Source organism: Camelus bactrianus, chromosome 6, assembly GCF_048773025.1.
Source record: "Camelus bactrianus isolate YW-2024 breed Bactrian camel chromosome 6, ASM4877302v1, whole genome shotgun sequence".
In the NCBI taxonomy this organism is placed as follows: Eukaryota; Metazoa; Chordata; class Mammalia; order Artiodactyla; family Camelidae; genus Camelus; species Camelus bactrianus.
Window position 1 is genome coordinate 83,611,990 of NC_133544.1, and position 25,910 is coordinate 83,637,899.

At 37.5% G+C, this 25,910-nt stretch overlaps 1 protein-coding gene across 2 annotated transcripts in view; it reads right to left on the reverse strand.

The window, feature by feature from the left end:
• PRTG (protogenin) overlaps nt 1-25,910 on the reverse strand; it is a 123,697-nt gene that overhangs the window by 18,894 nt on the left and 78,893 nt on the right. For both annotated transcript variants that reach the window (XM_074366166.1, XM_074366165.1), the window contains exons 12-15: nt 6,736-6,831; nt 5,880-6,066; nt 4,909-5,036; nt 3,469-3,639 (exon numbers count right to left, since the gene is read on the reverse strand). In XM_074366166.1, the coding sequence (XP_074222267.1) occupies nt 3,469-3,639; nt 4,909-5,036; nt 5,880-6,066; nt 6,736-6,831 (582 nt within the window). The remainder of the gene's footprint in view (nt 1-3,468; nt 3,640-4,908; nt 5,037-5,879; nt 6,067-6,735; nt 6,832-25,910) is intronic.

A 25,910-nucleotide genomic window follows, 5' to 3' on the forward strand; every position in this document is an offset into this window, starting at 1 on the left:
TGTGACAAATCAATAGGGTGTTCTTTCAAATTACTAACAGTTTCTTCTTCCTTTCCTCATTATTATTCCTACCCAAACCCCCATTAACTCTCACATGGACACGTGCATATTAAATGGTCTCCCAACGTTTCTACTCTTACCTCCTTATAATCACTTTTTCAGGGAGGCTGTTAGGGGCTGCCAAAGCAATCCTTTACAAATGTAAACCTGATCAAAAGTCCACAAGGGCTTCCATCTCTCCTAGAACAAAATCTGTGGTCCACATGGCCTGGCACAAGATCTTCCCCTGGTTACCTTCCCACCTCATTTCCCACCCTTTTACTCTTCCCCTCACTCTAGCCTGCCTGGCCTTCTTGTTGCTCTTCTAAAACGCCAAGCACACTTCTGTCTCAGGGCCTGTGCACTTCCCCCAGATATCCATACAGCTCTGCTCAGATTTCGTTTCTTCCAAAAGAACTTTGCTCACTGACTGCACCACTTTGTTCTTTCCCCTACTGCAGCTTTCTTCATAGCACTAGGACACTGCCTGAACATTTACATACTTGTTTGTTACCTGAGATGTAAGCTCCAATGAGAAATCGACATGGTTTTGTTCCCTGTGGTATTGCCAATGCCCAGAAAAGAGTCTGGCACATAGTAATCACTCAATAAGGAGCCATTTAATAAATCAATATGTTCTTACTATCAGTAGTCCAAGGCATTTGGCAAATGTTAAGTTAAGTGAGTTCCTTTACTGAAAGACTTAATTTTCCAATATGAATCTCTAATAGGAGGAAATGGCATATGGTGTTTCTCAAATTTATTTTGTTACAGAACTTTTTTTTTTTTTTTTGAAGGAGGGCACATTTATGTTCTTGGGAAAGTAACACCAAGAGGGACAGAAATTGCTGTAGTAGAGTGATTTCTTACAGCACACCCTGTAGATTTAAAAATAACTGAGTACTTTGTGCTGATTTACATCATATCAGGAAGGTAAAGGCTGTAATTTCTGATCCACTTTCAATTATGATTTCATGTCACACTTCTGCTAAACTATTTACCCATGTCCCATTTTAGCCACAAATACACGGTTACCAAGAACATCTTAAAAATGTTTTAACTAATGCAAACAATTCTGTTCCATGTGGCAGTAAATATGTAAATTAATTATATACATAAGTGTATAAGCATACTATGTATAGAAGATTAACAGATATATATGAGATATTGATATTCCTCCTCTTTTGCCCTCTATATTTTTCTACACCATTACCTTTCCAAAAGTTGCCATAATAAAGAAAAGTTTTTTTCTTTAAATGTCATGCTGTATTCTCTGCTTTTTGTTTAGAAGTGGGTAACTCAAACTTTTTATATTTTTCTCTCTGAAGAAAGTAAACACAATTGCTTTTTACTTATGTTGTTTCTTTTGTTCTCTATGAATTACTACCATTAGCTATGAAAAAGGTTCACTACATTTAATAAAAGACAAAAGCTTTTCACTGATAATATTTCTTAAAATTATACAAGCGGCATAAAGGCAAAAATAGATTTTTTTCCCTCATGCACTCTTACATAAGTTAGAAAGGCTTATATAGAAGTAAAACCTGAGATTACAACCCATTTCACTACTGCACCATCAGTAAGGCAAAATTTTGTTTTCTGAGCCTTGTCTGAAATTGACAAATGAATGCGTTAAAAGGAACCAAACCAAAATACTGTTTTTTCTAGGCAGGTACAAATGAAGAGCTAAAGGAAGTATGTGCTCAAGTGATCAAAATTTGTTATTAGTACTTATAAGTAACACTCCTTAAATCAGGTTAGTCACTTGGTCAAACGTTGTGTCAATACATAATTTTGGAATTTATCAGTGAAAACTGAATTACATATTTTAAGAATATTGGGGTAGACCGTAAGATGAAAAGCCCTGCATAAACCGTGCCTCCATCTCTCCACACCTGTGGGCACTCCCTTCCCACACTGACGCTGGGCTTGTCTACATGATTTGCTTTGCGGGGTGGGGGGCGGGGGCGGTGTTAGCAAATGTGATACAGGCAGAGGCTTGCAAGCTCTGTACATGGGGTTTCCTCCCTGTCTTCCTTATGCTGGAACTCTCTCGTTGTTTGTAAGCTACCTACGCCCTGCTGAAACCCTGAGATGATTAGAGCCTCATGAGTGACCTGAGGAGAGACCAACAGAACTGCCTGGCTGATCCCAGTCCAAATTGTTGACTCACAGAATTGGGAGAAAACATAATAGCTGAATTTTAGAGTGGTTTGTTAGGGCAGTGATGGATAATGGATAAAATGTAAAACTGTATTAGTAGCAAGCATGTATTTACACGCTCTTCAGTGACTAGGAAATCATTACTTAGTGGGGCATTTGCTTAGTGAAAAATATGAATACATAACTATCAAAATGCCAGCTACAGTTACTGTTTATTTCACAGTCACAAAAAGCGTTATATATTCATTACATCCAGGTAAGTGGCCTTGAAGTACATTCTCTTAATTGGGTAAATATTCCGCATTAAAGGTAAAATGTAAGTGGAAGTGCCTGGTACTGTAAAGTAGTTAGAGTATGTAGACTGCCAACAAATTTCCTCCTCAAAATCATGCTTAAGTTTTTAATTGCTTGGAAAACTGTTCTTTTCCCAGCATGCGTGTCTGAATTTAGAAAGTGCCAAAATAATGAAATTATTCTATTTATGTGATGGCCCATCTAAAAACTGGCATCTGGGACTTGTCCAAATGAAAGACTCAAAAATGTTAAAAGGGCATACTGATAAAAGCATGAAATAAGAATGGTGAGTTCTACAATTCAGTTTCTCTTAGCCAAAACAAAATTGGTGTTAAAAAATTTAGATTTAGTGTTCTTAAGCCCTAATCAGCTTTCCCCAGTACTTAGGTGGACCGTGACAACCACATGGGTCAATTCATTTGCATGTGGACCATTTCTGTAGCCATACAAAGGTCTTCTCCTTTAAATCAGGTCTTCTTCCAGCGATGGCTACTCCAGCGCAAGACACACAACCCCTGGAAATCTACTACTTACCTGTAACAATTCTCCCTCCCTGACCCCTTCTCCTTCCCTCCTTTAGCTACCGAGTCCTGTTAATTTCACCTCCTTGATCTCTTTCAACCACCCTCTCCTTTCTACCTCAATGCTTGCCACCATCATCCAGGCTTCTCATCTCTTTCCTAGACCACAATTCCTTCCTGGTCTCCTTGTATCATGCTTGCCCCTAGTCCTCCTCTACCAAACCTCTTCTCTTCACAATACTCAGAGTGATCTTTCTGAAATGCAAATCATGCTCATGCTTGCAGTATGTGGGTGACTTCCCAATGGCCTTTGAACAAAACCCAAATCCTTAATTGGTTACTTCATAATTATACCTTCAAAACAAACTCTAGATCCCTCTCTTTCCCTTTGTTTCCTTATCACTGATCATCTTACTTCTTGTCCCCTCTGGTAATTTATGATCCTATTTACCTTCGCGGTGTAGGACCTGCCACTCTCCTGCAATCCAGGCCTTCCTGGATGCGTACAAGATAGTGTAGCGCGTCACAACCGTCTCCGGGCCGTCAGGAGGTTTCCAAGACACCAGAGCAGTGTCATCCTCTATCAGCGTCACTTTTACTCCAACCGGTGGGCCTGCTGGTGCTGTGCACACACGTGGAAAACACTGTGTTATTAGGAGATAATGGTCATAAAGACTCAAATACCTGGCTAACGGACTGATAGGCGGGCATAGAAAAGAGTTTAAAAAACTAGAAACCACTGTAAAAACATCTCAAAATCATAGCTTTCACAGCCCACCGGTGATAATAGCAGATTATGATTTTTTCCTTCTTTATCTGAAAGCCTGATGCTTAAAACACTAAAAAAACCCAAAGGAGATGGTAGATACCCCGATGAGGAATTACTAAGTCGCAGGTCATCAGCATTTTTAGGGCTCTTCATACTGTTTTGCCACACTGACGACTAGAAAGGTGTACAGTTCCACCAGGAGCACCTGCCTGTTAGGCATCCTGTGAGGTATAGAATCCACTCTGTGTTTCTTACTAAAGTGCACAGAATGTATGCTTAATCTGCTCTAGGAAACCAGTGAAGAAAATACTAATGAGACCAAAATATTTACTTCTTCTTCAAAAAGTTGTGAATCAGTGAGCTTGTAAGACAGACTTTAGACTAATAACTTGTATCTATGAAAAGGTAGTGAAGTCTAGGGATTTTAGTTGACCCCATGTTCAATATGCTAAAAGTGTGAGGAACTTGTTTTGGGTATCACATTGCATATGGAGTACTGCCTAAACCTTAGCAAAACAGACCAGTGCTCACTGAAATAAACGCCCTCTGCCTTCTCTCGGCATCATTAAAATAGAGCTGCAATGGTCCTTACAGATGGATCATGTAGACCTCATTCTAGAGAAAAGGAAAAGCAGGTTTGAGACATGGAATACTGTATCAAGTGCTGTAGGTAAGCCTCAAAACTGGTGCTCGTCTCCACTGCACTACGCACAGCACCAAGCTAGGAGCTCACATTAGGTTCTAATGCGGGCTCCTAACATCATTAAATACATTATTCACTTATTTCCATTTTAAATTATTTGGGTGCAGCCTTGCACGGCACACCTGATTTTAGAACATGCAGCATCCCCTAAAGAGACACTAAATTTAAGCCCACCTGCTTATGCAATACATTGAGAGGGAAAATGTTTTTACTACAATAAAGGAACAGAAATTTCAAAAGTTAAGAAACTAAAGAAAACAAATACATACACTTCAACAGGTAGGTAGCAACCACGGCAGTATCTTCTTCAAAGTGACACACACACACGCGCGCGCGTGCGCGCACACACACACATATATATTATATACGTATATACTCTAACATGCAGATAAAACCCATAGGGGAGCTGCTTTCTTTACCTTCTGGAAGCGTGGAGTGGTAGACAACCGGGCTCCAGGGACTGGAAAGCTGATCCACGTGTAGTCGAACAGCAAATTCATATTTGGTGTTTGGTTCTAGACCTTGAACCAACATGTGAGTTTCTGATCTATGGTAATGAGGAATGAAGTTGTTAATGCTGGTAGCACATGGTTTCTAAAAGATGGTCAGTATTTCCAATCAATACAGGTAGGGCACACTGTTATTATTCACTACCTCCTCATTTTCTTAAGAAAATGTTTTTAAATTAAAAGAGCAATCTAATTTGACTATTTAAATGCTACATTAGGTCTTGATTGTGGTAGTGGTTTCATTGGTGTATACACTTACCAAAAATCAATCAAATTGTACATTTTAAGTATGTGTGATTTACTTCACAGGAAATCATACCACAATAAAGTTGTTTAAATAAAAAAATTAAAAAAAAATAAATAAAATGTTATATTTGGTGTTATAGAAATAAGCCTAAAAATTGCTTCTTTGAGAGGAAACTGGGAAATTAACAGGACAGAAATGTCCCAATACAAAAGGATTTCCTGTGAAATACCGGAAGTCAAACCAGTCTTTTAAAGCATAATGATGGCTATCTTTCTATGATCTAGAAAACAGAACAACGAGCTTCATTTTTTGATGGCAGCATGAAAACGGTCTTGTTTCTTTCCTTAAACATGCTAAGTTTAGCTACTTGAAATGAGTAATAGCTTCTTGCCTAACCTTGCTCCATGAGGCTGGGGAAACAACAATAAAAAATCATTTATGGAAATTAAATTTCAAAAAATACAGGTTTCAGAACTGAATATGGTAAAGATGCACCATTCCCACCACTTTATAAGTAAGACAAGTCCTGAGACAGATGCTTCCCGCTGGAGCTCAAGCTGGCCCAAGATGGTAAAGAAGGAAGAGCGAGTGGGGAGGAGAGCGAAGAAAACAACCATTAATAGAAGCTACATACGTTTGAAGGTACAGAACCAAAGAAGCATTCTGCAGGCCAACAGGGTTACAGCGGACGGTGTAGTTAATTATTTGTGCCGTGGTGAACGCAGGCCTCCTCCAGTGCAGGAATATGGAAGATGAGGTGTTAGCCTTCGCATAGAGGTGGTGGGGTGGTGGTGGAGGAGGAACCATGCGATCACGGACAGCTATTGAAAAAGACAATGTTAATTTACTGCATGGTGTAACATTTAATGTAGAAGGTAGTAAAATGGTAAAATCATAATACGTCCCCTCCTCCCATAAGTTGACTTTAGGTATTTCTTCCACCACAGGTTCACAGTGGTTTAGCGATATATTATTTAAACCAAAACGACTCTTCCATGAGTTAGATAAGGAATTAAACATTATCAATATTTAGAATGTAAAACAGAAGCACAGAGAGGTCAAGCTACCAGCCAGAGACACTCAGAAAGCCAGCCATAGGCTTAAAACTAGACCCACATCCTCTTTAGTAGCAATAAAACCAAACAGCTCTTAGTAGCAATAAAACTGAACAGCAACTGGAAGGAAAGAATTAGCCTCAAGATTAAAGGAGATAAAAGAAAACTTAGTGTATGTAAGTATTCTGGGTTATTTTCCCAGTTAAATTTCTAATGGTCTTTTGCATGCAAAACAAAAATAGGTTCTTATAATTAAGTACATCTCACTGAGTACGTACTTGTTCAAAATAGTATGTTAGGCACCTTGGAGAATATAAAGTAATAAAAACCACCAAGGTGTGCAAGTAGTAATGAGACTTAAATGTAAAGAACGAAAAGGAGAAAAAGGAGCGTGTGTCTTACATGGTGAAACAAACTACTGTAACTGTTACTTACACACGCATCCTGGAGTACTGACTGTCTGGTCCGCCTGATAGCCATCTTCTATGTTGTTGTAAGCCAGCAGCCTCACATGGTATTTTCTTCTGGGGTCTATAAAGAAACCAAGAGGTAGTAATTAGGTCCAGCCCTCTAGTTAGGAACAAAGGTTCTAGAACAAAGGTTCTAGAATCTAGATTTGGGTTTTAAAAAACTTTCGAATGCATAAGGGCTCTAAGTAAAATGAAAACTTTCTTTCTCTTCCTGTTCTTCACAATGATTCAGCAATTCACCTTATTATGGCATGGCTACTGGGACCATCTACCAAATATTAAAATTTTACTTTATTTAGCCTCACTTCGAACAATGACATTACCACCACCACTCTTCCTCCTCTTCTTCAACTGACCAGACACAGATTCTAGATTTTAAAAGTCTTGGGCTGTCAATGGGCCCCTTACAAGGGGTTACACTACATACAAGCTCTTTGTTTAGTTATTTAAGGGTCGTTAACTTAAAAGCATGGAAATCCAACAGATTGTTTCCCCCCTAAAAGGTAAGAAGAATTACAGTCGTCACTCTTGAGTACCTTTGAAAATGTTTATAACCATGTGTTATTTAAGTTTATTTCTACCTGTGCCCTCTCCACAAACCGACATGATCAAGTTGAGCTAAATTTACCAAGAAAGATGCGCTGGAGCTCCCTCTACTGGTGTCCATTAACTATCACAATATGGAAACTGCAGTCCATCCCATGCATATTAAAACAAAAATTTTTTCATGCCTTGTAGGAAATAAGTCATCATAAATCCTAAATAATATACTTTAGAAGATATTCAATAAGTTTAATGATATGAATACATTTAAATATAAGTGTTCATGATAACATTTAACTATAAAGCAATACCTGATTAGTGCAAAAATAATTACTATTCAGAAACAATGTATTCCTTTATTTCCAGCTTTATTGACGTATAGCTGACAAATAAAAGTTGCAGACATTTAAGGTATATAACTTGATGTCTGATATAGGTATATACTGTGAAATGATCACTACAATCAAAGAAATTAACATACCCATCACCCCACAGTTACTATTTGCGTGTGGGTATGTGTGGTGAGAACATTTAAGATCTACACTCTTAGTGATTTTCAAGTATACAATACAGCATTGATAACTATACTCACCACACTGTACATCAGATACCCAGAACTTACTCATCTTGCATAACTGAAACTTTGTACCCTCTGACCAACATCTCCCCATTTCTCCCACCCCCAAACCCCTGGAAACCACCATTCTACTTTCTGCTTCTATGAGTTTAACTATTTTAAATTCCATATATGAGTGGGATCATGTAGCAATTGTCTTTCTGGCTTATTGAGATCATGTAGTAACTGTCTTCCTGGCTTATTTCACTTAGCATAATGTCCTCTAGGTTCTTTTATGTTGTGTAAATGGCAAGATTTCCTTCTTTTTAAAAGCTGAGTAATATTCCATCGTGTATATATATATATAATATCCATTGTGTGTATATATATATAATGTCCATTGTGTGTGTGTATATATATATATATACACACACACACACACACACACATATGCCACATTTTCTTTATCCATTCACCTGTCAAGAGGCAGTTAGGCTGTTATCATAACCTGTCTATGGTGAATAATGCTGCCATGAACATGAGAGTGCAGATAACTCTTTGAGATACTGATTTCATTTCCTTTTGGTATATACCCAGAAGTGGGACTGCTGGATCATATGGTGATTCTATTTCTAATTTTAATGTATTTCTACCTGATACTTTTCTAAATAATAATAAAACAAACACATAAATAAATCCAGTGTTTCATAAGGGAAAACAATCATCCTTAATAGATATATCAAATGTGAAAAAGGCCTTAGAATAAAATAGTAAAAAATAATTCTAGATTGAATTTGAACATTTAAAATCCAAAAATAAGCTGTGAATTTAGAATTTCTCCAAAGTAATTTAACAGTTTGCATAAATATTTTTCAAACTGATATATTCTAATATTTAATATTAAAATGCATTAAAAGGATATCCTAAAATACTCTATAAGATATATGTGATTCCCTCTGTATACACTGTGGTACAAATGTGTTAAGTAGCAAGTCCAGTATCACTCAAAGCTGAACCAAGAACTTGTGACTTCCTATGAAAAAGTACAGGTCCTTTAAATTTATACAAATACATGCCTTTGTCACAGCAAGTATGTCTCCTTATAATGAATGTTAAAACAAATACTTTCAAACTTTTATAAAATAATTATCAGAAAGCAGAAACACATGTGCATTTCATCCTTGAAACGATTTCTAACACCCAGCACTGAAATTCTAAGATTCAAAAGGTTTCTGTTCAGATCAATGGCTACTTAATTTGAATCTGTTTTCTTCTTTCTTTCCTCCTAGTGCTAAACCTATTAGTCAACTGAATCCTGAGTTCCATCTTACAAACTCTCCCTCTGAATGGGTACAAATGGAATTCAACTGGCTCTCCGCACAAGTTTTTCAAGCGTATTTCTTTATACTGTCTCTACTCAATTAGAACAGTACCTTTAGGAAAGCCTTCTGAGTGTGAGGTATTATGCCAGGAATCAGGAGATACAGAAAAGGAAGGATGAACGAGAACTTGCCCAAAGTAGCTCACATTCTCCGGCAGCCAGACACGGGAACAGCCAGGTCGTATAGAAAGCTGATGTTGACGAGGGTTATGAGTGGAGATGGAGAGATTAATCTTTTTTCCATCATGTAAACAATCAATCAACATTTCATGAATCCTTCTCTGCAATGGTTATTTACTTATTTTTTAGCCCTAAAATTGATTCTTCATTCTCCTCTTCTTACTCTTTTAAAAAAAATAAGCTGCTTACACTAAATTTTAAACCCAGAATTAACCTTTTTTTGGTTGCTGTTGATCATACAGAAGCAGCTTATATGTCCTAAGAAGATGAGAGCACAGAGGTGCCCCCTTTCCACTCCCAGCACCTGGCTATTACCCTCTCAGCAAAGACGCCAACAAGCCCGACACAAGGAGAGGCAGCTCTTCCGACATCCACCTGGAAATCATCCCTGTAGCCAGAGCAACCGCCTCCAGAGCTGGGCTCCTTCCCCTGCTAGTTTACCCGAGGTTAGGAAAAGGCAAACCACTGAGCAGGCAAATCAAGTATACTGGGTGCACGAGATTCCTTTCTATCCACACCAAAAAGTAAAGCAAGAACCAGGATAATTTTGGAAATTATTTTAGTAGAAGAAATAAAATTATAGGACATACTAGGTGGAAAAAATATGGTAAAGGAAAGAGAAAACCCATTCACGTTTGTTCACATGTGATCTACTCTTCATGCTCTGTGAAGAATCTTGTTTTTAAAACTAAAAAGTGCCACGTTGGGGGCCAAGCTGAGCAGTGAGCCACCTGCACTTGCCACGTACTCCTCTTAGACTTTAAAAATACAACTTCAATTTCAAAATCTAGTCACTGTATTATTTTGGTCTGTGAATCCAGAAAGCCCAGAGAAACCTGGCTCGTTCTTCATAAACAATTTGTTAGAAATTTGATTTCATATACTTTTGTAAATTTAAGACAGGACCTAAAGGATCAAAGCCCTCAAAATAATGTTAAGATGAGCATTATCAGGCAGTAAGAGTTATCAGCTAAGAAAAAACAGAGAACAGCTGCACAATTACAAAATTAAGGATACAGAGTAAAAAAATAAAGTTTAGGACAAATATATTAAGAACAGGTAAATGTACCAATGATGTATCTCAGCAGAAGCAGCACAAGTCCTAATGCTCTGCAGTTCTGCAAAGACCCTCTGATGCATGAGGGACAAACAAAACAGAGACAGGATTAACACTGTGAAATGCCACAGGGATCCAGTTCCCAAGGCCTGTTCCAGCCCTCCTTGAGACAAGCGCTGCCACGTATGTGGTGCTCAGTTACACGAGACTCAGCAGACTTAGGCTATGCGGTTTAGGGGGAAACTAGCAGAGTCAGGAAGAGCAGCCACAAAGAATAGCGCAGGCCTCCTCCAAACCCAGCAAGGGAAGGAGAGTGAGAGAGAGGCGGGTGGGGAAGAGAGGTGGTCGCAGTTCCTTCAAAGCTCAACGCAAGGGGCATAAAAATCACTCAACAGGGCTAATTGCTTAATGGTCCCAGGGGTGATAGGTAGCATTTGGATCTGTGGTTAAACTTGCCTAAAGACTTAGCAATATAGAAAGATGAAGGGTCAGGAAAGAAAGCCCACGTTAATTTAATACAAATCTGACTCTGAACGCTTTGATGCGTAACTCTTGAGTGTCAGCTTAAGTTAACGTGATCGTGGTCCCAGCCAAATTAACTTGCCTTTCTTTATCAAAGAAATTTGTCTTTCTTTATCTTTTCTTTATTTTTTGGCCAAAAAACAATCTCCTTCCTGAAACATCACTATGGCTATATCCATTATTTTTTCTCCACTGGTTCTAAGACTTGCGTCACCTTCTTTCTTTTCTATTTCATTCTCACTATCAGCTCTTCCACTTAAGGAGGAATCAGAACCAGAAGTCTGGCTGGCCAAGCAAAGAGTCCACAGGTGTCAAATAAACACTTACCAAAGCACCTGCTAAAAGTCAGGTACTGTCTGCAAGACTCAAAAAGCCAGAAAACCATAACTCTTGCTTTTAATTTCAATCTACCAAAGGGGAAAGACTGGTAAATGAATGCTCTCTCTATATGATTTACCAGTTGTATAGTCTTGGCTAAGTTTCTTAGTTCTCTAAGCCTTGCTTATTTTCCTTTGGAACATAGAGATATAATCCTTTTCAGGGATTTTTAAGAGTATTAGATGACATCATGCCTATTAAGGGCTTTGTACAGTTCCTATAATTAGTAAACACAACATTACTGTTGTTGTTATTCTTTGAGTAGAGCTGTCTGGGAGAACAGAAAAGGCGCTACCAAAACTACAGATGCACTTAAATTTGGAAGTCATCTTTAGGAAGGCAAATGAATATGAAGGTTGTTCGTTCATACAAGGAAGGTCTAGAATCCAGAGTATCAGCAAATCAGCAGACACCGAGGCTGAGCTGGAATACCCTCAGTTCTCATGAACATCCCCTGGGCTACAGAGCAGGCACCAGCTCTCAGGTGTGTGTGTGACTCGTATACATGACTGAAGGAGCTGTGTTTTGTGTTTATAGCCACTAAGAAAGCTTGCTGTTTTGGCAGCCACTCCACATGGTGTATAATCCTCTCAGTGTCAGATCTACCTTCACCCATGTCTTCCATTTTAATCTAATAAGCTCTCATCTGTTAATAAAGAAACAACTCGATGATGATAAATGCTTTGGAAAATAATTTAACAGACTTCCCCACTAATGGAAGAACAGTAGATTGTTTCAAAAAAATGAGATGGGAAGAGTTTGAGAACTTGTATTAGAAAACAGCAAGCAAGTGGACACAACAAATTCATTCATTCTTAATTATATCCAGTTTTAACCATTAGGTGTTACCAAGAACCTGTCTTAATTCCATTCTAAAAGCGTATGATTTAACAATAATGCATTCACTGAATCTTCATGCAACAATCTTAAGTAACCTACTAAAAGTTTTGGTATAATATACCCATTTTTTCATTGCAACCTGTTTTCAAAGACCACAAAACAACAACAACAAAATACGCCTTCTTTCAGTGTTTTACTTAAATAATGTGCATTTCCCTTCTCTATCACTAGATGGCACCTGTGTGCCTATAAGGAGAGTGATGACTCATCTAATAAGAAGGTGGGAGCTATTCAGATACCAGTTGAAACTGATAAATGAGCAATTCAAAATAGGTATGCATGAAATACAGCCATGGCTTTAGTTTTACCAAATGAAAGACTTCATGAAATGCAAAGCTATAAAGAGGGAGAAGGGCTGCCCTGGATCAGGGTCTGTCATACATACAAATATTTCACATGAACTTAAAAACCCCATGACTGAGGTACTGTTTTTGTCACCTATCCTCTACACAGGAGGATACTGAGACAAAGAGAAGAAGTAACTTTCCTAATGACTCAGTGCTACCAAGAAGTTAAGATTGACAGTTTAGCACAAGGGTTATGCTTTATCTGAGATGTCAGACCTAGACGGCCTGGATTCCAATTTCACCTTGGTAAGTTATTTTCTCTGTTTACCTCGGTTAAAATCACCTATAAAATGGGTACAATGATGACACAGCATCTGTCTCTTGAGGTTATGGGAGGAGGATATGAACTGATTCACATAAAGTGCCTGAAAGAGTGCCAGTAACAGTAACACACTGATAAAAATAATATACAGATAAAAATATCAGTAGTTATAATATAAATCTTAGCATCCGACAACTCCCTGCTCCCTGCTCCCTCTCACTTAGAAGACCATGATGGTATAGTGGTTAAAGGAACTCTGGAACCAGACCGCTTGGGTTTGAATTGAGTTTCCTCATCTATAAAATGGAGATTAAATGAATTTATATTTATAAAATGCTTAGGAAAATGTCTGACACTGAGTAGGTGTTTTAGTGCTAAATAGATAAATGTAGAGAGGGCTGGTTTGAGAATTAGGGGATCTGGCTTTCATTCTTGGATTTTATAGCTGTGTGGCTGTAAAGGTAGTCTCCTAGAACTCAGTTTCCTCATGTTTAAGATTAGGAAGTTGAAGCATGTAAGTTACTCCCAAATTTGTTTAGGTAACAGTGTGCTAGGGGAGCGAAAACAAAGGTCTACATAAGTACCATGCAAGGCAGTAACTGCTGCAAAGGGATTTGTTGAAACTCTAAGGGAATCCAGAGGAGGGAACGGTTACTAAGTAGTTTGGGAGTGAAGAGGGCTTCATCAAAGGAGTGCATTTGATTTGAGCAGAATCTGACCTTCCTGTAATAAGCATGGGGGAGAAGAGACTGAGGCCATGGGAAGAATATGAGCAAAGGCTCGGGGTCAGGAACTCACGGATCAGGGATGAGTGACAGGCAAGAGCTCAGTAAAGGGTGCATGAGTGAGGGTCAAGCAGAAAAGTTCGGCTGGGGGTCAATCTCGGAGGGCTTTGAGAGCCAGGCGAGGCATTGTGGATTTTATTACTTATATATGGAAAACAGCTGACTCAATGAAATCGCTGAGAGAAGGGATTAATGAGGAGGAGGAGTAGGGAAGATCCCCAGTTTCCAGCATGGGTTCACCAGACAGAAATGGAAGAGCATATGCCTGATGGAGCCAAGGACATGCTGAATCAGAGATGCGGGGGGAAGGGAGCTGACCAGAGAGAGGGTGGTAAGAAGTGTAGGCTGAAGAAAAAGAAAAAAAGGGCAGGGGGTGGAGGGTATAGCTCAGTGGTAGTTCTGCTCAGCATACACAAGGTCCTGGGTTTAATCCCCAGTCCCTCCACTAAAAAATACATAAGTAATAAATAAACCTAATTACCTCCTCCACAAAAAGAAAAAAAAAAGAAATGTGGGCTGGAGCCAGCAGTGAGGATGGAGAACCACATTCAGCAGTTATTTACACAAAAGGGTGCAGGCAGAGGAGAGAAAAGACAGCAAGGACTAGAAACCTTGGGGCCAAAAGAGAAATGGTCTTCAAGAGTCATGAGGAGAACCAGGAACGTAAAATACCATGGACACCAAGGGAAGGATGGCTGACAGTGTCCAAAGCTGGAGAGAAGTCACCAAGGGTCTGCCTATCTCTGTCCTTTAACAGAATAAATTCATCAGGAAGCCGTGAGGTTAGGGGTAGCAAAAAGTATGGAGTTAAAGAGCAAGGAAGTGGACACCAGAGGCAGAGCTATAAAGGGGAATGAAAATGCATTATCTTCTGATATGTACAGAAACATGAACATTTTATCTAGCTCTACATGGTAGAATTTTTAGTTACTTTGCTTCCTATATTTCTATCTGTTCTATAACAAACATGAATTGCTTTGGTAATAATAAAATGGTGAAGAACTGTTGAGAAAATGTACTGTTTTATATGCCAACAAGCTACAATGTACTTGATATGCATGATCTTAAATAATCCTTACAATAACCCTATAAAATAAGAATTGTTATTTTTATTTTACAGATTAAGACACTTCTATGTAAGCAAACTGGCTTTCTGTCAACAACCAATCATTTTTTCCCATGTAAAATATCGAAAATATTTCAAACCTCCTTGATTCTTTACTACACTAGAAATAACTGAAACTTCCTTTGGCGCTTCAAAATCATCCTTATGAGCATCAATTATTATATCTTCTACAACATAGAGTGGTTGGGGTTTTTTTTTTTAATTTATTTTTATTGTCCTTCAGCTCCAATTTTGTGCTTCTGGGCCTATGTGATAAAGCCAGGGTCCTATAATCACTAATATCTGAGAAGCCAAATAGGAAAATATGTGAGAAAATGTGTAAAATTAAGAGAAGACATTCTAAGCAATGTCATCCTCTCCTTAAGAGGCTTTATGACTTAAACCCTTTTTTTGGCCCCTTCCGGGTTTAGGTTATCCCTGGAGTAGGCCCCGAATAAGTGGGTGATATTAATGTACATTCAAAGTAATCAAATACACAGTAAAACAAAAGCAGAATAATCAGAGATTTAAACACTAAGGAATAAACTTACTCTGAGGAGAAAACTTTTAAGAGTTCCAGTCCTATTGGATTTTCATCATTGTTCTGTCCTTAGACTTTTTATTTACGATACAAAAGGTAAAAACGAATAGGCTCACTTGTAGGAAGTTCCTGCACCATTCCTTCCCCCAGACACCATGAAGATCAAAAGTTCTCTGACCAGAGATGAACTCAGATGGTAAAACTGATGGATATCCATTCAAACTTTGTGGATTCTCTGCTGTAAGACTGACATTTCTAGGAGATTGGCTTCTTGGAAAATGCATAATAGAAAACTATTAGTTACAAAGTATTTAGCTGTGGACCAAGAATGAGAGATAACACTAGGCTCATGAAAACCAAGCTTTTATTTCTTCCAGCTGCTAATTGGTAAGGTTCCAGAAGCCTTGAAAAGACCCAGGCCAGAGTGGACACGTAGGAGTAGATAAAATTCAGAGAAAACCTGAGGTCAGGACCATGAGAAAACTTTTACCCCACAGCAGTTGAGTCCACCTCTGACATAATTTCTAAAATTCAAATCTCATCAAGACTTAAAGCGTTTTATTTCCCGTCCTTCTATGCAAACTTCTCAGGTGGTGGGAAAAGTAATCCTACAACTAAAGGAAGGAAAAGGAATCAGATCCACGTTGGGACAGTCCCCGGCCACTTGTTCAGTTTACTGACATGAACATGCTGGAGCAGCTTAATAGAACATTTTAACAGAACAAAAAGCATTACTTTAAAAATCACTATGTACTACTTAAAATTATTTCCTTAGACCACTGCTAAAAAAAAAGCTTTGCTTATATGACCAACAAAGTGTCATAATTAAGACAGCTTCAAAGCATTAAAAATAAATAAATTGGAATAGATGTGCGAAAGTAAGTCTGAACACTTGCTGATAAAAAGTCAACTTCTATAAAGTCTGAAAATATTGGTTCAAGTAGGAAATGCTCAGAATAAGTGAGAAAAGGTGAAGTTCTGAGGGATGAAACCTAGTGCCTGGCCAAATGTCCATTTTTAACTTAATCTTTTGTGCTACAAGGTTTGGTGTGAGCCTTTTTAGGCTCATTGTTCCCCTGCAGTCCGACTGGAGGGCTCCTTGGTCTGGCTAGCCAGGGTGGCTGCACTGCCCCCAAGCCTGTCCCTCCAACACAATACCCCCATATAATTATTCAGAGAAGAGGCCAGCAGTACGGACCACTGTGACACCTGGGTCATGGCCTCTGACACAGAATCTGGGGCCAGCCCAAGTCTGGTCCTGGAGCAGAGGAGCAGGAAAAATGCTAAGGGGGATGGGTGGGAAAGGAAAGCTGAGTGAAATACTCTGCTTTAAAATGCTATGTTTAAGCACAGTAATGAAAATGCAAATCACATTTGAACAATTTGATTTGCCTTCAAGTTATCAAAATGCTGTGTCTCTCCTTTCTAAATTGTATTGAGATTAGTACAAGCCTTTGGCAGGGGGCATAATTAGGTTTGTTGGTTTGTTTGTTTAATGGAGGTACTGGGGACCGAACCCAGGACCTGGTGCACGCTAGGCACGCGCTCTACCACTGAGCTATGTCCTCCTGCCTAGTACAAGTCTTTTAAGAGAGATTTCTTTGTCTTGTATCATCAGACTTTTGTTAGAATGGAAAAGGTTAATTCATGACAGTTAAAATGCCTTACATAAATGTGTTAGTAGGCTGATTTAAAAGCAAAAGCTTTTTAAGCTAAAAAAATGTAAATTTTACTTTAATTCAGGATGAAAAATTCATTCCCCTTTTGTTTATAAACTGAATTTCTGTAATGGATTGTTAATCATAAACATATTTCACTGTTTGCATTATAAATTTAAAGTCAGTTTTTTTTTAATGATCACCATGCCAAAATGTTATAAATTTGTTCTGTGATAATACAGAATATTTATTTGAGTGTAAAATGGACAGAATGGCAGATAGAGTGGGCAACCCCCGCACTCGCACTCTCCCAACTTTCCCTACGTGTTCTGCAGAACAGCTTTCTATGGAAGCTGATGGTAGAGTATTTGTCTAAACCTGAAATGACTCAGTCCCTTTTGTTCTGCCCCCCCCACCCCAACCCCAAGGGCCTTAAGACAAATAACACCTCTCACTCCCAGTAAAAACATCCCCTTTCCTACTGAGTTTGGGATAATTTGGAAGAAAGCTCTTTATATGTGACATTTGAGAATCAGTTTCCTACCAAAGTAAGTATATCCTATTGTTAATCTCTATTTTTTAAAACCTCCCCCAAAAGACTGAGATTGTTTTGTAAAATCCAGAAGCCTAAGGCTTTCCCAGTTATATTGTCTTCACTAGTATTCTGATCATGTTATTTCTTTTTTGATGGCATGATTTCATTTTTATACCTCTGTTAGACTTTTAAGACTTCTTTTAAAATCCATTTTTCACCTTTGACAAATGCATTACTTGGGGCTGTCTGGGTAAGATATATTTGGGGTTGAAGATTTCTACTTGAACATTGCCATGAATGAATCTGATTTACAACCAAACACTGAAAAAACGAATTTGAAAGTGATATTGGAAGCTCTGACACAGGTTTTGATCTTTTATGTTCTTTTCTTATGGCATTCCTTTGCCCTTTGTGAATCCCTGTGGAAGAAAGGCACCTCAATGGTCCAGTTTTGTAAGATGAGCAAGCACTGCCACTGAGTCTCTCCAACTACACCATCAACTAATGAAATTGTGCCGACGGCTGATGGTGCCTGTGGGCTGGACGGAGAAAAAGAAAGAAGACTCCAAAAAAGCAGTGGCTTAACTGTTACAAAATTTGTAACAGCTTTATGTGAAGAGTTCTAATAAAGCTGGTCCACATCTATTATTCCTGAATAATTTAAAAGTGAATAATATGGAGGGATTGCGGATTACAAGAATTTGTAACATAAACAAGTGTGTTAGAATGCGGAAGTGGGGAGCGCATTTTACGAGACTATAAAATTTACAAAGGAAGTTTACTTAAAGTCGTTATCTAAGAAAATGAAATAAATCCCTTTGATTATGTTGATATTTCTATCCAGAGCAATCCTTATCCTAAAAGCATACAAAGTACTTGACTTATGTTACTATATTCGGCTTAGCATTTAAGTAGCTGCTCTGTCTGCCAACACACAGACACTGTCTGTCTGACATACATCATTGCCTTACAAACAATATTTTTATAGACTGACAGAGAGAGCCTATTCATGACAACCAAACTTCCCCTGAAGCCATGAAATAAATTTCCTTCCAGGACTAACATTTCTCCCTTTCACTATCGTGGGCTCGCCATGCCATTTTGACCTTTTTGTGAGGCAACATGAAAATACCATCTATCATCTCCTGAACCACGGTGACTTGGTCGGAGGTGCACAGTTTCATGGCAAAAACATCTGTGCTTTGATAACCATTCCTCCAAATCTCAGACCTCGGCAGTTAAAAGCATGCTTACAAGATGGGAAAGAAGCAGGTAGACAGCTTGAAACCAATCTTAAATTTCTTCTCAAGTAGGAAATGCAAGCTGGTGAAATATCAGCTTCATCAATCACAGTGATAAAACATGATTTCGTTATTTATTTATGCCTCCTTTAGAACTCACAAGAAGCACTGTGTTACAGCAATTTATTTAAACTTTGTTGAATGTATCACTCTGAAATCAATTTTAATGCTAGCAGATAAGAGAATTCTGGGAGTTCTTTGATATAAGCAGGTGCAAGTCATTACCGTGTTAATTGGCTATAAACTGTCTACTCAAGTTCTATATAAACCTGAAGTTTATATAGATACTTTCAGATACTGAAAGACACTAAAGATCTTTGGGGGTACTTGGAAGGTATTCAATATATCTTTAAATAGCTTTCAACAGGTATGATAGAGAATCTGAAACAATTTGAGCATACGGAGTTAAACCAAAAACCATTTTTCTGATAAGTAAAATATTCAAAAGAAAAACCTAAGATTTCTTATAATCAATCTGAAGTATATTATTATAAACACCAATTTGTAAACATTCCATGAATAGAAGAAATAATTTCAGTTTTTAGTTCCTCAAGTGAGGTTTAGTTGGAAGGGCTACTGGACAGTATGAGTAAGAAATTGATTTTCTGTATTTATTTCTCAGTGGGTAAAGTTATATTACAATGTATGGCAATTGATATAACTTTTAAATATCACACACATCGGAAGAAATTGTTTTATATAATCAGTTGTTATTTCAGAAGTGCTGTTGTTTTAACCATGTGCGTAATTATTGTAAAACCATTCCTAACTTGGAAGAGCTGATTAAACACACAGCACAGGGCATTTTTAACATTTTAAATTATTTTTTAAACATTTTGATGTATTTTCCTGATTTCTTATTCTCTTATTGGTATGTGCATGTGTTCAAGTGTACATTTCCTTTTGTTGAACTATCACTGAACTTCACACCTAAATACTTGGACATGTTTCCCCTGAGAACAGGAGAGTCTCTCCTACATAACCACAATACCATTATTACATCCAATAGATTTAACACTGATACAGTTTTATCAGACACACAGTCCATTTTTAAATTTCCCACCAATATGTCCTTTATTATCTGCCCCTCCCACCCCAATTCCTGAATCCAGCTGAAGGTCACACACTGCTTCTTCCTCTAGAACTGTTCCCTGTCTTTTTCTTATCTTTCATGACAAGAACATCTTTAAAGAATCAGTCCAGGTGTTTTGTAGACTGCCTCACATCTGGATTTATCTAATTGTTTCCTCCTGGTTAGATTCAGACTAAGTGTTTTTGCCAAGAATATTACGCAGGTTAGACTATGACTTTAATAAAGGTGGTGTTTTTTTTTTTTTTAAGGGAAATAAAGTCCATTTTTTTGTAAGTGCAAATTTGTCAGCTTTTTTGTTAAAGAGCAATATCATGGTTTCATAAGCTTTCCTAACCCCAGAATACTCTAATTTTCTTAGTGGCCAATTTTATCTCTGTATCTGTTTATCTCCTTATCCATATGAATGTTTGTATTGAACTCTTGTCTGACAAGACAATGAAAAGCACCAACATGTTTCTAGGCTTCTTATAAAATTTCTAGAAATATCTGGGACTTTGTATATAAACATAAACACACATTTCTTTCCTTAATTTTCAATGAGTCATGCGGGAATACCAATTTGTAATATGTACACAGCATGGGAACAGAGTGCCCCAAGAAATCAAGGCCATAAAGTGTGCAACTGAATCAGCATGGAATAGAGAATTAATATGATTAAAACAATAACTTTAATTTCTCAGAGTGGAAATGTGCCTAGGAAAATGGGCCTTTTAAAAAGAGTGTTTCAGATGTAGTTTCCATAGTTTTGAAAGGTCAGAGTTAAGGCCCATCTGCCATGATTTTTCTTCTGAGACAAAAAGCCATTTTATGAAAAGAATAGGAGTGTATTCAAGAAACGGAAACCATACTAAAAATCTTCATACTTGGTCATCCAGATGGAGAAAGGTGAAAGTTCAAAAAATTATTTTAATTGTTTCCTCCATTAATATCTCTAGGTCATTCAAAACCCTATAACTTGTTAAATGATCCTAGAAACCACAGGAATCCTCTTCCTGTGTTATCTTAAGTCATTGTCAAGCATAATACGGTTTTCAATACACAGATTCAGAGATAATCTCCCACAATTTGAACACAGTTTTTTGGAGGTACTGTATTTTGGGAATTTAATTAGTGTATTACAATCTTCTAATAATTAAAATATCTTGATCCTCACAGCTAACAGTATTTGTGGTTTGCTTTGGCTGCAAGGAAGCTCACAGCTAAACTTACAGGCATTTCTAACAACCATACAGTACCTTACGGCATGCAATAAGGAAGCTGCTACCCTGGTTTCACTGATTTTTCAATCTTGATTTATCTTTGCTCCAATTTCTTCATCTAGGTATAGTCAATTAAAATGCACTTTATTGTTTTTTTCTCATTATGATCAAATATGTATTTGTTACAGAAAGTTTATAAAACTCAGATAAGCCAAAAGAAAAAAGAAAAAGAAAATATCCTTAAAAATCAGCATCCAGAGATAAGCACTGTGAGCATTAGTCTGTATGTTTTTTCATTCCTTTTCCTAGCCACTTGCACACATACTCAGTATTTTTTGCATTTTATAACCTGCTCTTTTCATTTAATATACTACGGACAACTACTCATATTATTAAACATTCTCCTAAAACATTCCTTCTAATGTCCACATTTATTCAAGTTGTATGTATGTACCATAGTTTATTTTATTAAACTTCTGTAGTTGAACATTTAGGTTTTGTCCAGCTTTTCACAATCATAAATGACCCTGTATACTACAGTGAACATCCCTGTGATTAAATGTTTGTGAATGTTCATTATTACTTTCTTATGACAGGCGTCTATTAACGGAGTTGCTAGGTAAGAGTGTGTATTAAATGCACCCCCCCCTTTGGTGTTGCCTAATTATCCTTAGAAAAGCTGTATATCAATTTACACTCCCACTATCAATATGAGTGTTCTCTAACCCCAAACCCTTACCAACACTGGGCCTTATATCACCTATTTCTTTTTTTTATTTTGTTGAATTCTGTGTTTCTGTATTGCGTCCCTCCAAATCTTTCTTAGAAGGAAGCAGGAAGTATATACACTTGAAATAATGACTTGAGTTAGATATACTTACACAATCTACCAGGGAAGTCATATACTGTGATAATCAGGCAAAATGTGCTGCCCATTGCACAGGTTTCCTAAGTTATTACCAACATCCTGGCATGCTAAGAAAGCTCAGGTGCCATTTTCATCTTCAGCTGAAACAACCGCTCTAGTTTCTGTGATAAGGTCAGTGTTAGTGGCGTCCCCTATCTTGGCTAATTCAAGAAGCTTCCACTTACACAGGACAGCCTACATTCTGGGATGTTACGCAAAGTCTTTGAAGAGTTCAAGCATCACAGAGTGGAAGAAAAAAGTAAAATTTCAATAAACTCTGTTGGGATTACGTTATCACAGTAGCTTATCCAAATCAACTGAGAATCAAGTTGTTCAGACAGGAAAATATACCAGTATTCAGCCTGTTTTGATAATTAGTCTCTGACTATGGTTTATGCCATGCCTTCTTTAAATCTTTCATTATCCCTTCAGGGTCCTTCACCTAGTTAACTTCTAGTATCCTTCAGATCTCAATTCATTATCAGTTTCTCAGGGAAATCCACTCCAATGGCCACTCACAAACTACATAGTGTCCCTTGTAACTTATGACACCCTATGCCTTATAACTCTGTATGCTTTTCCACCACAGCACTTACCAAAGTGTGCGATTGTAATTTATGTGGTGATGTGACTAATGTCTATTTCCTCTTCTAGACTGTAAAGCTTCATAACTGGGGTAGTTACTTAGAAATAACCAATTCCCTATTTTAGAATAGTGGTCTCCAAATTTTTTATTTTCCCCTCCATTAGTATTTTTTCTAACATGCATATTCATAACAAATATACCTTTATTTATAACATACACACGTGTAACTGTCCTATGATGTGCTTTATGAAGCACACAAAATGTTTTTAAAGGCTAAGATAAAAATATTTGCCTCCAGCAGTGCCTGTCTTGTAGCTCCCTTCCGCCTCAGGGAGGGTTTACTTAGCACAAAGCTTAACATTTCATTTTTGCATTAAGTTTTTTTTAAAGAACAAGCGTAAAACAAAAACAAAACAAAACCCCCAAGTACAATTACTGCTATGCAGCAAATGTTTTTTTTCCTATCCACTCTGAAGTTTCTTTCATGTGCTAATGTGGCATTTAAAAAACCTCCTCTCCTTTAACTTACTTAGATCTTTAAAGACCTCACACATCTAAAGATTCTTTACATTCACCAGAAACGTCCAGAGTGCTTTGAGGGTTGACATGCAGTATGATTAATGGACAGTATTGATTTAATTTCCTAGAAGAGTTTTCCCTTCTGTAAGGAAAACTGTTGTTCGCAATTCATGTCAAGCATTTTACCATGCTTACAGATTCTGAAAATTAGTAAAAAAGGAAAAAGCTTACTGAATTTTTTCCTTCATTCATAAAAATATCATTGGGAAGTTCTGGCCTATAAAACAATCAAGCTGATAAAAAAAACTATGACCATCTTCCTAAAACCAAGGAAACGCTGATTTTGTTACCATTTAATGAGGTTACCATTTTAAAGCACATGTAGAAAGGAGACAGAAAGTAAAACAGTAAAATAAATTTAATAAATAAAATATAAATACAAAGTGCTATAGAGGATACTGGGATATTTTAGGAGAGAGATACATAAAGTTAAAGATTCAGTATAAAGCTATTAGTTAAACATTAAATAGACCTGAACATCACGAAATAGTAAACTTTCAAAGAGTCTTCGAAGATCTTAAAGTGTCATTTGAAATGAAATTAAAAATATGTTTTCTGGAGACAAATAGTGGGGTTAATTTTGTTCTCATGTACTTTTCGTATTTGGTATCTGAAGAAAAACTTGACTTCTTAACATACAAAGAGAGAAACAACTGGTGAGCCTCATCTCACCTTATTTCAATAGTGCTTTTTTTTTTTTTCTGTTTCTTTCGTTCCCTAAAGAAAACATATTTCAAGTGGAAATTTACTTTGAGGGAGCCGGCAGGAAGGGATATTTGCTGAGAGTAAGGGAAACAGAGGACACGGCCTCCAGGCATCCCCAACCCTAAGTCCTCTAGCATCAGACCCCAAACTTCAGTGACATCAGACTCAAAACTGGAGACACTTCACAACTGGTATTTCACTTTACAGAGCGGTAAAAACCCAAAAAACACCACCACACACACACACACACACACACACACACACACACACACACACACACAAACCCACAGCCACTTGAAATAATGGAACCTCCTTGTCCTGCTCATTTTCTCCATCTCCACAGGGGCCTTGCTTTATTTAGGGCTCTCCGCAGTCAGGCATGTGAAGTGCGGCTCCACAAGTACTGTAAATCTTTACCCAGCGCCAAGGGTCAAAGGGTTATCTGTGCTGTGTAGTTTTAGGGTAGATGATTTTCTTTACTCCTTTCTTTCTTTCTCCTTCTTTTTCTTCTTAAGAAAACAAAACGTATGCGTAGGAAACAGCAAGCCAATTTAGGTACTAAGAAAGTTCCCCTTCTACAGCCGAAATGCTTTCTCGAGAAAACTACTAAATATTAACTTTTCAGGCATTTTACAAAGAGAAACCAGATGCAGCTGAGTCCTCCTCTCCATCACCATTGTCTGCTAGAAAACTTGCCACACAGCTGCTAAAGCAGTAAAACAACTTCAAACCCACAGAAGTGAGGACCATTTAGGCAAATGCATCAATTTCGTTCTTGGGCAAAAAAAACAACTTTGCTTTATCTTGGAGGAAAAAAAAGGAGTAGGGTTTTGTGTGTGTGTGTTCACAAATTACACCTCATTTAATAACAAGACAGATGTTTTTCACAGAGCTTTTCATGTTTTACAGCATTTCTAAAGGTGATGACTATTCAAGACTAAGAATATAAAAGTCCAGGAAAAACTATCAAAATTCTTTTCCCAATTATTTTTTTGGGTTTGATATGGAAAATAGAACCTTAATATTTTTTTTAAAGATGGAGGAAAGATGTTTAAGAAAATATAGGCATTTATGCCTGCCTTGTCTCTTGTCAGAATGATCTTTTTAAAGGGGGAAATAAAATTGTTGGGTATAACATCCCAAAGGGTGCCACTGATACAATTCCGACCCAATACAATATACAGCACAAGAGTAAAAAGCATTTATTCTTTCAGGACACACTGTCATTTTAATGCTTTTTGCAATGCTCCAATTTAATAAGCAGAAATGCAAATGATACTACTACTGCTCTTGCATTCAACTGATTTACAAAAAAAGTTACAAAAAGGCTTTCAAATATTGAAGAGTACCAGATGTCTTCTGTGATCTGCTACAAGGAACAGTTTGGAATTTGCCAACTGTTTTTTTCCCATAACATAGCAGCAATGATTTACCTGATCCTTTTTGCTTCTTTCTTATTTAAAATTCCTCTATCTTTTATGGCAAGTAAAAGAAAAGTGATAAATGTTAGAATTGCACCAAATAAAGAATATAAATAGGACCTTATCTATATGGAAAGCAAATGGAAGGAATTTCAGTTTCCTGAGGTCTATAGAGATGATTTTTAAAAAAAGAGAGGGAGGTGCCAAGATGGCAGAGTAAAGAGACTCACAGCTCTCCCTCTCCCACAAGTACACCAAAAAGTACATCTATAAACCCAATGAATCACACAGAATGCCTACTGAACTATGGCAGTGTCTCTCGCTTCAAAATACAGGAGGATTCTCACAAAATCAGATCAACAATGAGTTCGCATCTTCACCAGAACACTAACCTTTCCAACCCAACATGATCAAAACTGAACTTACTATCTCCCACTTTTCCAAACCTCATCTTACTCCTGAAAATTCTACTCCAATTAAAGTACTGTCCACCCAGAGCTCTTGAGAATCAGTCCAACTTCTTACACACCAAATGATGTTTACAGACAGCTAATAGTTATTGAGCACTTACGTACCAGGGCACTGTGTTGAGGGTTCCA